Genomic DNA, 17031 nt, shown 5'->3' with positions numbered 1-17031 from the left:
TGTGCGCAATTTACTGGAGCGTATCCTGTTACGCACGACGATCCGATTTTACACGCTCAGAAGAAGGCGCGCCCATCGCCGTCGTCCCTGTGATGGACGCGTCCTTGTTTGTTGGGATGCAGATTTTACCGGAGTTGCGGTTTCAGCTCGGTAGTATTACCTCGGTTCCCATCCTCATCATCATCGTCATCATCATCAGTGGTTTACTCAGGCAGAACCAACAAGCGACGCTTTGGCTTTCGAGGCGAAGCTCCGCTTTTACGACGGGCGCAACCATTTCGATGGGAAATAAACCAATCAATCAATCAAACATAAACTCGGCCCGGGAACCCAGAAAATCGAAATGAAACAATGGCGTGGGGTTTTTCGAAAGAAAAATAAAGCAATGCGGTGCGCGTGCGGCTGTGATCAAATTTAAATTGTGACAGCTCTCTGAAGTGGTTTCGATTTTCCGCCGGGGGTTCCGGTTGGCAGCCACGAAGCGTCGAGAGCCTTACACGATAGCGAAAGAGCCGGAGAGAGAGAGAGAGAAAGAGAGATAGTGGGAGAGAAAGCCTAAACAAACAGTGGCCCCTAAACATCCCATGCCGAGTGCCGTTTGTTGTTGTCGGTTTGTGAGAAGTTGTTTGAATGTTTTTGTTTATTTCGGCCCGGTGTTTGTGTTTTATTTTGCGCAGCCAAGAGGCAGCCGTTTGATTTGTGTCACCCCTCTTCGGGGAATAAATTATTCAGATGCCAATATTCAAGGGACACACTCACTCCTACAAACGATTCCATGGAACGGACGAAGAAGCGGCGCATAAAACATGCGGCGCTCCACCCTTTTAAAACCCTTCGAAGCTGGCTGTTGCACTGGCCCGGTTCATATTTTTATCGGCACCACAATTTGCCAGCCTGGAACGTACCATTCATCCCAATTCACACCCGATTCACGTTTTAAATTCCGAACCGCTTTGATCGCAAGACGCATGATTAGATAAAGCTCGCGCGATTCCTCGCGAACCGGCTCACCGTAAAGGATTCCGTGTGTGCATCGTGGCCCTGCGCTACGCGAATCGCGAATGACCTAAGGTACGTTAATGTAATTCAATTGGCATTCATGCATTCGATTGCCGTGCCGAGCACCCACATCTTCATTCGGATCGTTCGGTCGTAAAATTCGGTGCCTGAATGACGCACGAGCATAACGCTGTCGGCCCGTTCGGTCGATCCAGCATAAACGTGCCTTTGCAGCGCCGAATCAAATTGTTATAAAATATGAAGTTACCCTCATCGAGTTCAAAAGATTCGGATCCAGCTCGATTTCGCAGGGGTTAACACGTTTCCCATGTCATCAGGTGTACAGATATGGAAATTTTCACTATGAATATTTTAGTACGCTAAAAAAAGGCTTTCAGGCGTTCAGTAATTTGATTTGCTGAAAATAAATGCGTTGTCACCAAAGGTGCGTGCCATCGAACAAATGTTGAAACACGATTTGAGTTGCTGTCCAACTTTAAGCACATACTTTCAGTTGCTTTCCAAGTTCAATTTTGCCAGTCTAATGCTGGAAACATAGAATTTGATATATTAAAATATGAAATAAAATTTAAGAGGCTCAAATCAATCGAACGAGTTGAGCAGCTCCATCGTCTGAAATGAAATGTTGTTCAGATCGTTCCATTGAACGGTCAGCCACAGAGGCCTGATATGGCCCCTAAATCACATGCTTCTAAAACGTTAAACATTAAACTAATAAACCCAACATAATTTTACTATGTATTTGACTCAATCTAGAGCTGTTTTTCTCGCAAAGGCCACCGATTTACAGCGAAAAGTATGCGTCGCCATGCTTGAACTCATATTTAAAGATACATCTCCCATTGATGCCAAACGCCAATTGACATTGCGTGGGGTTGGTCCTGTTTTGTTTCCATTTAAACTTTTCTGCCACGAGCAACGCGCAACGAAAGCAAAAAGTCGTCCTCCAAGAAATCGCTCCGAACGGATGCACTTTTTACGGCTCTGGCAACTTTCTCCATCCTCATTACACGGCTCGGTGCGTAACTGTAACCATCAAACCACTTGGCCGCGCCGTGCAAACTTCGGCGTGCCGGAAAATAATAAATTACGCACGCGTTGCACGGTTTTCGGTCGCCGTAGAAATCACCGACTTGCGCCAGGCGGACTTTCCGAAAAATAAGTACACATTTCCACATTCGGGGTCCCATCGCAGGGAACGAGCCCGGTTGTTCCTGGCGAGTTCCTGCTTTTTGGAGTTATTTTTGACTCGGCTCGACGCGCGGTAAGGCGATTAGTAGCGGAGCAAGGCGACGCCATCAACAAATGATAATTTATTCAAGCCATCCACCGATCAAATTCATTTGCATGTTTCCACTCCGGGCCACCCCTCGTGGCGGAGGAACGATGCCCTTCAGCCATCGAGGGAAGGCGGCGTGTGACAGGAGTTTAATGTTATTTGACGGAAAATTATAATTAACAAATAGCGCCACCGGGCCCGAAACGAACCGAGCCGAGTCGTCTCACAATTCCGACACTCGCTCCTCGCTCGGCTCGGCTAATGCTAACCAATCATGCCAGCTCCCATGCTCGCTTTCATTCATCACGCTCCATCGCGACCGATCCCGGGTGGTGGGAAATGGTACCTTTATGCTGCCGGCCGTCCCAATTCGGTGTGCGAATGAAATGCCCGGCAAACGAAAGAACTCCCAAGAAACGCCATTTTCGCCCGACGCGAGGAGCCCAAGAAACCGGTTCAAGCGGCATTAGCGTCGGTTTCGCCAGCCTCAAGAACACACACCGCACTCCCGGCACAGCGCACTCATCAACGATGATGATGATGCCCCGGTTGCCACACGCCACTTGCCACGTGCATTATTGATGTTGTATGTTGTGCGATCGCACAGCATCGCCTCGTACCGTTTCGCCTCGGTTTCTTTCTGCGATTTGCTTTCAACCCAACTCCCATGGCCGCCACAGACCCACACACGCCATGATCAAATAATAATCACACCTCTCGCCTAACAGCATAATGCTCGGCTGGCAAAATGGGGACGGGATTCAATTCAACGATAACAGCACAACTTCCGCTCGGGAGCCAAAGAAAAGGGCCACGAACGGAGGAACCCATGCCGTTCGACAGGCGTTCCCTTTTCCCAATAATTCAACAAACACTCCTGGCACCGGCGTGGAGCATAAAAATCGAAACGTGACTTTATGCCTTCACACTCCACAGACCCCATAAGTGGCAGGCGAGTCCCATTGTGCCCGGCCAACCCAACAGGCGTTCCATTTTATAAACTGACGGAACGAACCGAACAGAAACAATCGAAAAGAAAGAGAAAGAGAGAGAGAGAGAGAGAGAAAAACCCACACCGGATGAAGGGAAAATGAAAGAAAAACGGTGGGAAAATGGGCCCGAGAAAATATAAATGTATCACGGACCGGCGGAAGCCGACTACTCGAGGGTCTTCTAATGCCGTTCTGTTTTTTTTTTGTGGCAAACCAAACCCCCCACTCCCAGCCATGGAGGATGATGCCGGATGATGATGATGATGATGATGAAAAACTTTCGACATGTTATTGGCGAAAGAAAAGTGGCTTTCGGGCTGCAGGAGTAGCCCGGAAGACGGGTGCGCGCCCTCTTTTTTCCCGGGAACGCAGCGGTTGGCGAACGTCATATATTAACATTCCGCACATCGCCGGTCCCCATTTGCGCCCGGTCTTATGTTGTGGGAAAGGAAACGGAACTTTTCCCAGGGCGTGCGATGCCACAAATGACGAATTATTACATCTGCCGACTGCTCGGCAGGACACGGCGGCCGAGCGAGTGAATGTTGAGGCGAACCGATTTTTCTGTTACTCCAACATTGTAGAATGTGGGGTGCATGCTCCATCAACGCGGTACTCCTCGAGGGGCCACATCCACAATCGGAGGAGCCAGAACCCGGCGTCGAGTGCCGGTGGTGGTACGACAATGTTGTGGTTGTCGAGAGGCTGGCCGACACTCGATCCCACTCTCGTTCGGTCTTTGTTTCTGCGTCGGGACGCTTCGACAGGGCCCCAGACTCGGTGCACTCGAGCGCCGTCCCGATGTGAAAGATGCAGCCCGCTGTGGATCTGCAGCCTGCAGCGGTATGCTGCTGCTTCTGCTGGTTCCCTTGCGAACGCGAAGCAGGAATCTCTTTTTCGGAGAATAAATTCCGAACCGTGGCAAGCCTGTGTGAGTCGCTGCGGCGATGGGATACAGAGTCCCGGCAGCCGGACCACCGGAACGCAGTAGGCCATTAGACGAATTGTTCGCTGCAATTGTGGGATCCCCTTCCCAGCCGGAGCCAGATTTTCTGTTTCTTTGCGGGAATTAGGGTTCGCCATTATGGTTCGCCTTGTGTAGGGTTCACTAGAAACAGCGCGATTGTTGCCAGCTTTGCATGTAAATGCCAAGCAGAATTGCTCGCTTTGAGTCCGCTAGACGAGACAAGACGAGAGCTTAAAGTTGTTGCAATTACTGAATAGGAATCGGAATCGCAAAATAGCTGAAGTAGAGCAGAGCGGGCGCACGGAATAGGAATGAAGTACCGCCAAACAGCGTTGTCCTTCATTAAGTTCCCCGAAATGTCGGCAATCAAGAATTAAGTGGAGTGCTTTATTGAAGAGGGCCTTCTGGAAAGCTGTCTCAGACGAGGTTCAACGCAGTCGGAGGAGCTTCTTATTGAAAAGGACTTTGGAAGTGAAATTTCTACAAAATCAGTTTGATACTTGCCGATCCAGAGCCAGATCGGTTGGGATATTAATTTTTAATGAAAGAATATCCTTCCGCATACTCATTCGGATAAAATCATTTGAATCACGCAGTTCATGCTACGAATTCGTTATTTTATATAAAGCATCATAATGAGTCTTGATTTACAAGAGAACCAGGCCGGGCTGAATTTTGCATCCAGAACGTGTCAAATGGTACGATAAACACTGGAACCTCTTCTAGATCAATGAAAGAAAGCGTATCGTGTTCTGGCCCGTCCCGATTGCCCACTTCCCAGACAGACACAATCACGTGGTCCGAAGGCCCCTTCGAGCGTACATTATTTCTTTTCCATTACCTACGCCAAATTAACTCGCTCACATGGCGGAAATGGAGACGCCGACTACTGACGGCCCACTCGATGACAGCGATGATGACGATGATGATAATGGTGTACTGCAATTGATCGCCGCACTCTCTCAAACCGGTTGATGAAGATGCGCAAAACGCGACGACAACGTGAACCATCGCCCATTGATTGATTGATTTTGATGGTTTCTCTCGTCCTGAGCGAACAATAAACCCCGAAACAAACCCGTAGAGCATCGCAAAAAAAACCACTGCCTTCATCGGGGTGGGCAGACATAATCGAATTGTAATCCAATTCGATATCGATGCCCGGCGATAAAGATGCTTTCCGGCGAAAGTTTCGTTCGCTAAGACCATTACCATGAAAGATGGATGTTTGATAGGAGTGCGTGCCCCGCGCGAGTGGTGGGTAGAGCGAAGGGTGTGGTGGTTCCCTTCAGGGACGAAGTGAACTCCCATCGGCGTCGACAATCTGTCTGATGGCGCAACATACTTCTTCGGTGGCGAATGGTCACACAAATCACAAAGTTTCGTGGTGCCGATAACCTTTCGGAGCTTTCCGTTTTTGCGAACTTTTTACCCGCACTACATCACCCTTTTACTAGTTTGCCATCGAGTGTTGACCAAGTTGTTTGTCTTTTCGTTGACATTAGTTCTCTTACTCCGTTTTTTTTTTAAGTTCAACTGGAACTGTTGGCATGGAGAAAGAAAGAAATTTCCAAACGCAAACCCTAACCACCCCAGCAAACATTCACACGGCTTTCAAGCACGCCCCCGCCCAAGACCCTCCCTGACCAACCCGCCTCCCGTTCCCCGAGCTCACGTAACACTCCTCGGACCCCGCACTGCACCCCGGCTGCTTGCTGCCAGCTTCAGGCCCGTGTCGTGGCGCTCCGGTCGATGTGTATCAATGTGTTCGTTGTTCGTTGTGCTTTATTCGAAACATTCGGGTTCAGACCCTAATGGTGCAGGTGGCGCGGCGCGGAGCATCGGTGCTGAAACGGCGCAAGTCCCGGAACCGGATGGAAGCCCCCGGAGTGAAGCCCGGTGCCGGCGCAGCGAACGCGGCCGCGACGGCCACCGGAGCACCGAGCCAGGCAGTGTCGGCGGGCGGCGGCGCTAGTGGCACTTCCGGGGCGGGCCAGGCGAGCGGCACGGACGGTGCCCAAGCGGTGCCCAACACTCCCGGCCCGGGCCCGATGTCGGCGGACCTGACCAAAAGCGAATCGGATGGCGACGTCGTCTTCTACATGGAGGAACCGCGCCCCGCAGGTACGTGCTGGGCGGGTTGCATACCTTTCAGGGGCCGGGCTTTTCTTTTTATTTCATTTTTTGCATTATTGCATCGATTCAAACAGGAAAACGGGCAACATCTTAACACATATTTAAACATGGTGGCAATTTAAGGAGGGGTCATAAATTCTCCACAACAACCAACTCAAATTCCAATCCGGACTGCGGTGGCCCATTAATTTCTCTCTCGGAATCCACTAGAAACAAAGAAACTTCCTGCACGCATCGTGGCTGAATGTCGACAATGTTTGTGGACACGGAGCCAACATGTCACGGTCGGGGCCATGAAATGCGTTCGACGAACAATCGCCCAGTTTCAGTAACCCAGTTTAGCCCACCGACATTTGTAATAGAGGTGTTACAACGGGCGCGGCCCGCACGGTGATGCATAATGAACGCTTGACCCCCTCGCATATCCTCCCGAAAGGACCCCCTGGCGAGGGACCTTCAGATGGCACTTTATTAATTGCTCAATCGGTCGCTCGTTCGGCGGCGAAAGAGCGTTCCAATTTCATACCGACGCGGTCTTGCTTTATTTTATGCTTGGCACCTCGGCAGGGAGGTCACCGTGGGTCGAGCTCACATCGATCCATTATTCGCACAGTGAAACGGAGGAACGAAAACAACGTAACCAGAAGCGTAAAGAAAAAGGAGAATCGATATATGTGCGCCGAGGAAATGGAGTAGAAAATTTGATTTCCTTCCGTTGTGGGGCGGACCTTGTTTGAGGAATGATTGCCATTCCGATCCCGTTCGCCCCGACTATCCGTGTAAGGTATTTGGTATGTCGATCCACTGCTGCCGCCGGGAATGTGACTCGAATTTCTCATCGGATCGGTCGAGACAAAAATATGTTGTTCTTTGGCTTGGTGCTTGGGGTCTTACTTTTACGAAAGTGGGCCCTTTTTGGGACTTTGTGGGAATGCCTCTTCAGCGCAATTCGATAAGCGTTGTTTCGGCGATTCTCCAATCGAATAATCGAATCGTGTCCAGGTGTCCTTGCCGTTGCATTGAATGGGAGAAATGAAATGGCTGTTAGGATGCGAGTGCACAAACAACGTACCACGTTGGAGCATCCTGAATGCTACCGTTCAAGCTAACAGTTACGAGCCCTGGAATTTGCTGATAAGAGACATTGCAAAGCGTTATGCCATATGAAGTTCCGTTTCGCACTATCGTTCTAATTTTTTTCGCTATTTCAAACGACCCAGAAGAATGACATAAAAATAGCATTTAATTCCACGCACACCGGACGGTCACTGTTTTCGGTTAGAAAAAGCGATTCGTTTGCACGCCATCGCCCGCACAGTTCGGACACAGACAGAAGTTAAAGTCATGTGTCGCGCGGAAAAAACGCAACCCGAGTTCCGAGGAACACACAAACGAGTAGCAGTACCGGGAAGGCTTGGCTTCATTCAAATTACTCATATGCACGAACGATACACACTCGGCACCGACTCATTTATTTACCATCATACCCCACAGCGAGGGCGCTGTGACCATGCCTAATTTTATTGTACGGGTCCCAGGGGAGAAATGTTGGCGACCGACCGAAATAGCGATAAAAACAAGCGTCAAACAAAAAGCGGCCCAACATACGGCACACACAATTCGAAACGCGAGTGGTCCTGTGGGGTGAACAAAAAAATAAAAACCGACCCCAGGCGGGAGATATTATTTCGAACTGTGTCGCACCGCAACACGCAACGCATTAGCCATTTGCAAGCGCCAAGCGACCCCATGCTGGACAGCGAAGGACAGCGAACACGGAAAACCGAGTGCCAACGAGATTAGAGTCCGTGTGGTGTAGGCAATTTCATCGTTGTTGAACACACGCGTTTTATCTGTCGGGATTTCGATCGGACCGTTTGGTACATGTCCCGGTTGTGTCGGGGTTTGCTGGTCAAAACGGGAACTCGTTGGCATTTGGTGTCGGCAAGAACACCACGTTTTGATTTCTTTTTTATTTGTATTTAAAATACTGGGCTGTGTTTGTATTGTTTAACAAAAATAAGACGCCACGTCAAATAAACGCCACCAATTGTTAGGCGTCTCCATCATTGACCCGAAACAAACCAGGCGCCTCCATCACATGGAAATCTATGTTTTCGTCGCTTTATGAAAAAAAGCGTTAACAAAGATTGACAGAAACTTTTATTGACTACGTGGAGTTGAGCTTATAAAGTAGCGACGAATATATTGATGACGCAATATTTCCACACATAGATCTGTTACTTATTGATAGAGGAAGTAACGATTACGGGCTGGAGCCGGCAGATTACAAACTGAAGCGACTAGAACCGTATCAGTAACAGCTTTCAGTTGTGCACTAAATTAAATTATGAAGATGGGCACCTTTCCTCGTTCAAGTGCGCTTGGCATCTTCTCAATCAACCTTCTAATTAAGGTGGACGTTGTGTGTTATCCTCGAAAATATAGCTGGTATAATGAAATAACATAACAGATAACATGGTCTTCACAGTCTATAAATTGAATGACATGTCATGATCATGTAAAATGAGCTATGCGCTTAAAAACTGCAAAGGGGACACTTTACTAGTCAAGCATCTGTTTTTTTTAACCGACGAAAAGAGGTAACATCCCACTTTTACCAGGCTATGCCGGTATATTAATCCACTCTTCGTCATCTTCATTCGCCCAGGAACGCCACAGCGAACGCGCCGTAACGATCCGAACCGGGGCGTGTTCGTGAGCCAGAACAGTTCCGTAACGGAAGCGCCAAGTGACGAGGTGGAGGCCGAACCGGAACCGGACGACGAGCCGGAACCGGCACGCGTCACACAGTAAGTGTAGCCTATGAAAGTCTAATGAGCCCCGGGGGAGCCCCGGTGGGCTTCCGGCAGTGTTTCGGGGTGGTTCTATCGCCCACTTTTTCCTTCCCCAAACAGACTGACGGAAGCGCACCGGAACGCAATACGGGCGATCCGGAAAATCAAGTACTTCGTGGCGCGCCGCAAGTTCCAGCAGGCGCGCAAACCGTACGACGTGCGGGACGTGATCGAGCAGTACTCGCAGGGCCACCTCAACATGATGGTGCGCATCAAGGAGCTTCAGCGGCGGCTGGACCAAACGCTGGGCAAACCGGGGAGCTACCTGGCCGGCATCGATCGGGTCGGCAACATCAAGCCGATGACGGTCGGCGCCCGGTTATACCGGGTCGAGCAGCAACTATCTGTGATGGACAAAAAACTGGATCAATTAACGCACGCCATCAACTCGATGACGCTGCAGCAGAAGATGATATTACCGCCGCTCGCCCAGCAACAGCAGCAGCAACAGCAACTGCTGCACCACCAGCAGCATGCGCTACACTCACCCGCAACGCTCGGTGCGATCGTGCAGCACCAACAGCTGCAGCAGCAGCACCACCAACACCTGCAGCACACACCGATCTCCCCGCTGCAGCTGCCGGCCGCGCCCTCCCAAGTGTCCTCACCGTCGATGGCGATGAAGTGTCTCGAGGACGATGTATAATATTTAATCTAAGCCCTCGCGCGATCGGTAAGGTTCGGCGAGGGTTCGGGTCCGTAGCGCCAGTCTCAACCACGAACCGACCGCTTCAAGCTACACGCTGTAAGATAGAGTCGAAACACAGAAGTAACTGTCTTGTAGAAACGACGCGGCAGGCGTTATACATAGTTTTGCACAAACTCTCTCCGTTTTTTATCTCTTTCTCTCTCTCTCTCTCTCTCTCTGTTAAACTATTTATTTTCGATTAGTAGCGAGTAATGTACAGCATAAGCGCCAAGGAGTCTCTTTGCCCGTTATTACCAACAATATGAGACAGCCAGGAAGCGCAGTGTGAACAGCGAATATCGTTGGGTCATTCTTTTGCTGTGTCTAATGCAACGTAGCACAGGGCCACAGGGGATACATTCTGACCAGTAAATGGTGGGGAAAAACAACCACAAATTAACATTATTCAACTAACTAATTCAATCTCTTCAGAGTAAGCCACTGCTGACCATTTTCAATCATCAATCCATTATCCCAGAACTGAAATCCAGGGTCCCTGATTTCTACTGTGTCAGGCTGCTCTTGGAGTACAATGACATCGGTGAAATATGTTTTTTGTGACATAACTGAGTTGCTTTCAAAGAACTTCAAAGATTCCCGCCATTTTCTGCTCAGAATGTACGTACCATTCCGTCGCCCTTTAGCGAACCACACTAAACTAAGAGTACTCAAAGCAAGGATGTAATTTTACAAGCACAGCATATGAGTACGCAGCTAGTAAAGCGACGTAGTAAACGGAACAACAGTTTCACCATGGCCTACTCGATAGTGTGCGGGGATTAAGCTGCGTGAAGGAAGAGTTATTAGTGCAGGGCTTGCTGAAGCACAGGTTTGGTCCTGCTACGCTGCGCATCTATCTTTCCGGCGCCGATTGCCTTTCGCCTGTTTAAGTAATTTTTAAGACGACACATGAGACTGTGATAGTGAAGTCGAGGTAGCCGGGAAAGAGAAGTGACCGGTCAGTGGGTCAAGCGAACGCCCGGCACCGGAAGTAGTTGGAAGTTCGCCGCTAAGTGTAAGTCTGTGCCGGAACCGTGCGGGTTGCAGGCTTCCCCATAGATCGCAATCTTCCGATACGCGCGCTCGGCTCGATCGTTTTGTGCGGCGTTTAGTGTACCTAAAATCTCCGAGCCTCTGGAGTGTATAGTTTTCTGTTTGCGTGTCAAGTCAAGTGCACAACCGCTGTCGGTGATTTTCGGTTCACATACACGGCTATCCCTCCGTTTTTGTCGTACATTAATCGTATTAAAGAATGTGCACTGACACTAAGTCGAAATCGGTAGACAGCTCTACTACGAAGCGTGTGTTTTAAAAGAAACAAAACCAAGCAAAGCAATAACTAAACGCAACTCGAATGCCTCTTAACCCTTTAAAGTCCTTAGCGACAGGCGTCAAGGAGCCGGCGGGGAGTTTTATCATCCACGTGGCTCGATTCAACCGATCTCGCGACTCGCTTCGCTGCGCAGAATTTCGCCGCCTTTTGTTCCTGACACAAGTTTTCGGTTAAGCCCTTTTTCCTTATTTCCTTTCTCTCACACCGATCTTTCAAGTGCAATTTCGCTGCGTTATGCTGCTGCTTCCGAACCCGCCGATGGCCATTAGAATGTGGAATCTGTTTTTGTACGTGTTACAGAAATATGCAAAAAAGTTTTCATATTCTTGCGGCCATCGCCGGGCGCTTCAACCACATATTGCCACAACGGAGCCCAAATACTCATTTTCTAGCGCCGCGGATGTGTGATAGTGTAGGAGCTGAACGCAATCGTTCTACAGAAGACACCAAACCAACCGAGCTGACAAAACGTAACGGAAACGGAAACGGTGGGCAGCTTGTCGCGTCTCAAGCAACGCACAAAATCTTACAATATCCACAAACTGGGCCCACTTTTTGCTTTAATTTGCGTCAATTTCCTTCTCTCTCAATGCACCGCCTGCACCAAACTTTCAGTCGCATTTTTTGCATGCGCAGCTCAAGCATAAATGCGGCATAAATACGAAAAGGCCGAAATTGTTACCCAACAGCATAGAATAGACACGTGGGTCCATTTCCTCATGTGTTTGCGTGTGTACATGCGGGTGAATCGTAGGCCGACCAAAGCTGCTGCAATACGTGTCGAAGGTTGTCGGGCTTTCCATAATGATAACTTACCCAAACATCGACTCTTTCACTCTTTCTTCTTTTTCTCTGTATTTGTTTCTTTGTTTCGATCTTTTTCTTCGGTTTAGCTGTATTCATTTTAAGTGTAGACTTTTTAGTCTTTGTTGACGCCAGCGCTCAGCGTGACGCCACGTTTCTTGCTAGTTTAGTTGGGAACGGGAACTAAAGAGCGAGAAATAAACTCACGAATTGCAAGTAAGTTGTACGTAGGACCGAAGGAAGTCGAGCTCAGTTTCAGTGTCTCTCATTTTGTCTGAAACAAATATAAGCACTGAAGTTCAGAGAAAAATAAGAAAATGATATCGTGATAGGTGCCACAACAGAAAAACTATCGATAACTGACGATTAAAATAAATAGATAAGACCTTTGAACAGCCGAGCAGATTAAATCGATCCAAGCACTAAGTGAAGAAAACTGAAATAAAATTAACGAACTAAGCATTCTTACTGTGATCATTACGAAAACAAAGTGGAATAAACTTATACAAAACAGTGGCATAACTCGTAAAACGCAACCTTGTACAGCCTATCGCGATCGCGTTTTGTGTAGTTTTTTTATTGCTGCTCTTTCTCTCTACTTCTTATCATCAGACCAGTCAAATAACTCTCTGGAGCGAATTATGAAACAAACCCACTAGTGCGGCATAGCGTGTTAGCAGTGTAGTGTAACGTGAAAATATTTTACACGTTTTTTCTATCAGTTTGTTCCCCGAAGTTGCAATCGAAAGTGTACAGACCACGTACACATTCAGTACTAAAAGAGTCATCTCTTTTCAAGCTACGCAAAGATAAGCAAACAGTGTTGCAGGCATATAAAATTGAGTAGGATAATAACAGATGTAAATATTTTATCGGTATGATTATAACATTTCGTTACCAATTTCGAAACATCAACTCTCTGCAGCATCAGCAGGGCAACGATAATGCAAAAGTATTGTAAGCTTGGACAAAGGGCACCCAAACGGTGCCGTTCGGTGTATACAACAATAAGCAGCTTAGACAGTTTACACAGTTTTAGCCACAAGCACTCATACGAATGCTATTGCTGCTGCTGATGATGACGATGATGGTGATGATGAAGCTAAAGGGTCCAAGCCTGTTTGCCTCTACTAAAAAAAACAGAATAAAATGAAATCGATTGAAAAGTAATAGAACATGCGAAGAAACGGCGAAGCAACTATAAACTGTAGCAAAGTAAGTGGCTTTTAGTAGAAAATAAACGAAATTTTTCCTAAATATAGAATGGATCAAAAGTAAACCAACAGAAACAAAAATACAGAAACCAATTAAATTGTGTAACACAAAACTAAAATAAATTGAACCGTAAACCCGAACCAAAACAAGATTGCGTTAAATTGAAACAATCCTAAGAAACTGAGATAAAATGCTTTAAAAGTACGCAAAAGCTACTAGCTAAATGGGGTACATGTGTATGATCAAACCACAAAACAAACCCGAACAGCAGCGGACCCGCTACACAAACCTTGTGACGAAAACGACCAACGATCGTACATCGTAAATAGAAACAGTTTTAAACTCAATTATCGTGTGGAACGATTTTTAACCAAAAATTTGAATAATCCACTCTTGCTAATGCCAGGGGGTTTGATCACACGAAACGTAAGGTTCTTCGAAGCTCCATAAAATAATACTTCTTTTAACCGATATCGCTAACCGAACCAACAGAACACTCTTAACAAATAGTCCAGTATTCAACACTAAGAAAGAACCCGAACCAAACCTGAAACCTACATGGCTTTAAGAAATAGGACCATCCCTCTCTCGTTCGAAAAGCAGAAAATTTAAACATTTTAAAATATAATCACCAAAAGTTTTCTAAGGTTCACTGCATGATCCTACTAACCTATTTTCAAACCGCCTTTACCAACTTTCCCAACTTCACTCTCGCTCGCTTCCTGTAGCTTTCAATCCGATGCCGTAAAACAACTCTGAGAAGTGTAAGAATAATAGGAACGGAAGCTGTTGACCAAAGAAAGAGGAAGTAAACATCCATAGAATTTACATATCTTAATAGCGCCGCCGGTAGTATGGAAGGCCACACAAAGCAAACTATAAAACAATCGTTTCGGAACCGATCTATAAACAAATCACAACAAAATGGTTTCTCTATTGCTACACAAGGTGCTCCATTGAGAATGTGTCTCGACCACAGTCGACTTCAAACGGCTTATCTATAACCAATTATCACCTATCTGAATCCACCTTAGTATATGTAGAATCAAAAAGCTCAAACCAAACCCTGTTTCCTCATCAGTCCTATTACCTATACAGCATATGCCTAAATCAGAAACCGGTAATCTTATTGCGAAATACTACAACACAAAAATCAAACAAACAAAAGATATGTTACAAACTAGCCTGAGCTAAACGAAAAATTGTGAAATCATTTTCAAACATGTGTTGATACGAAATGGTCAAAGATTTAAATCTCCTGTTAAAGCTAATCACGGAATATGAAGACATAAAGAGAAAGCAAAAACATATTTATATATATTATATATATATTCAACCCTCAGTATGGCACTCATTCGAGTTTACCCAAAGAGATTAGAGCGTGGGTTAGTCAAAAATCACAAATTAAATAGAATAATTTATTCACTAATTCGTACATTACCATCAGGTCCATGACCGACAAATACTTACGGCTACTAATTTCTCATCAACGGACACACTAACACCGTAGGGGCCTCTATCGAATGAAACGCTGCTGAGCATGCTTTTGAAGCATGGAATGACACATTTCCTGTAATTGGATGTTTCTATTTGGCATTTGCAAGAAGAACTATGCTAGTTACAAACTGAAAGAGAGTTCATTTTTGTCTGAAACAAAACTTCCAGTCTCACGCAAAAGTAAATTAAATTAAGTTCATTATGTTGGTTGTAATTAAAATTAAAATCATTTGTTTCAAATTTCATGCTTTCAGTGCACCGTTGTAAATCCCAAGCATAATTTATTGGGTAACATTTATCACCAGTTATCAGAGCCGCATCTTCGATCTTGCAAGTGCCATAACTTTCGTTTCTGTACATAGACCATCTTCCTAATGCAACGAAGCCGTTTGTTATTTTGGATCGATAGTTTAGTTCCAGGCAACGCTATAGACTGTTTAATTTCTTTTCGTTTTAAAGCAGTTACAGCAGTTTAAATAAAAAGGAAACACAATATGTGTAGCTGCTGTTTGTCTTGTGAACAATGCATGTTTTAAGAGACGCTTGTTGCGAAAACCGAAAACTCTTGACGAACACTATCTTCTATACACTGTCAGGTTCCTACTAGTGTAACGGTAGCCCGCTGATCGAATAGAAGTTAAATAGAAATAATAAAGTAAAAGAGATAGTATTTCAATTGCAAATACCTAGCGTAGTAGGCCCGTAGCGGCGGAAAGTTTTAGCTACATTAAATAAAACGGCCAGCAAGTAAACGATACAAGTGAAGAAATAAAGCTCACCAAACGAAGCGTTAGTGGGGAAGAGGGACTCTGTCAAGCGTACAATCATCATTCAAATTAGTTATATTATGGCTTTATGGCAGAAAACCTCTAAGGTTTTGAGTATCGGAAGTATAAAACAGCATTTAAAATGATATATTTAACACGAGCAGCCGAAACACAAACACAAAAAGACAGAAAAGGATAAGCAAACCGGCGTCCGTAGTACGGCCGCTTTTTGCTTTGAACTACTCCGGTACACGCTTTTTTAATGTACTACTTTTCTATCTAGCGAATATTACGATATGGCGCACCTGTACATAGAAATGAGGATGACTAGAGTATTTACTGAAAGAAAGACATACACGGGTTTCTATGCTTACCTATGCGGGAACGAGAATTCTCGAGAAGTCGTGAGGGGGTTTCGTTCTCAATTGAACTGGAAAACAAGTAAGCAACAAATATATTCACTTCTTGCTGAAATATAACAAAACTATCTTAGATAAATATAAAATTGTTGCCCGAAACCACTTTCGTTCACATCTTTATTCTGCTGTACCCTCGTTTACTCCTGACTATTTTCTCCCCCAACTGGTTGTTCTGATTCGTGGACAAAAAAAGCTTAATTTGTCAGTTACAGATCGAACAATTTTTTTCTACACTGGTGAGTGTTAATGGCAACGCATGTGAAAAACATATTTAACAAGACATTTAGCTGTCAGTCCCAACAAAACTAAAACAATGATATAAAAATGGTTAAAGTAAACTACAATCTCCTTTGTCAATAAAATGTAAAGCAACGATGCAATCTTCTATTGCAACCTTGAACCAAACTAAACCCAAAAATAAATACCCATTTGACCGGGTCAAAGTTAAAGATAAACACTATAAAATTTAGACACTTCTTTTCCAAGCGCAACACACATCGCAGAAGCAGCAGCAAATACAACCCCTTACTTATAATACACAGTAGTTGCCGAACAAGAGGGCGGCAAGGGCGCTCTAGGTTGCTGCAACATTTTGCATTTATCTTGATTCTGAACATAAGATATAGAGAAAAAATGTCCGTTTTAAATTGAAATGTATATCAATATAATACTACTCAGCACGGCACGGTAAAGAGGTACCAAAAAATTCAAAGCCACAATAAAAAACAACAAAAATGAACAAAAACAACAAAAACTACTATGAAGTGCTTTCTAGGTATTTGTACAGTCTTTAAAATGTATGAAAAGTAAACCAATCCAAGTCCGTCGGTCGCCCGGGCTGTCGTCCTGTTTGCTCGCTAAAAAGGCGACGGAGCTCGAACAATTCAATAGAATAATTATAGTGTAATCTAAAACAATAGTTCTGCAAAAACTAAGCAAATCTTTATGAAACAAGAAAAACTAAAAAATAACACACGATGATACTTACTTTCTGAAGCAAAAAGCCTCTTTGTCTGTATCTTTATTGAAAGAAATTTGGATTTTTTTAAGTGCCAC

The 17031-nt window shown here is 45.7% G+C and overlaps 1 protein-coding gene across 1 annotated transcript in view; it reads left to right on the top strand.

Moving 5' to 3' along the window:
* LOC131206355 (potassium voltage-gated channel subfamily KQT member 4-like) overlaps positions 1-9898 on the top strand; it is a 28739-nt gene extending 18841 nt beyond the window's left edge. The window contains exons 6-8 of the mRNA XM_058198879.1: positions 6067-6382; positions 9066-9207; positions 9313-9898. Of these exons, the coding sequence (XP_058054862.1) occupies positions 6067-6382; positions 9066-9207; positions 9313-9898 (1044 nt within the window). The remainder of the gene's footprint in view (positions 1-6066; positions 6383-9065; positions 9208-9312) is intronic.
* Positions 9899-17031: the final 7133 nt, after the last annotated feature.

The sequence above is a fragment of the Anopheles bellator genome, chromosome 1 (assembly GCF_943735745.2).
Source record: "Anopheles bellator chromosome 1, idAnoBellAS_SP24_06.2, whole genome shotgun sequence".
Classification (NCBI taxonomy): Eukaryota; Metazoa; Arthropoda; class Insecta; order Diptera; family Culicidae; genus Anopheles; species Anopheles bellator.
This window is presented reverse-complemented; position numbering and strand designations above follow the sequence as displayed.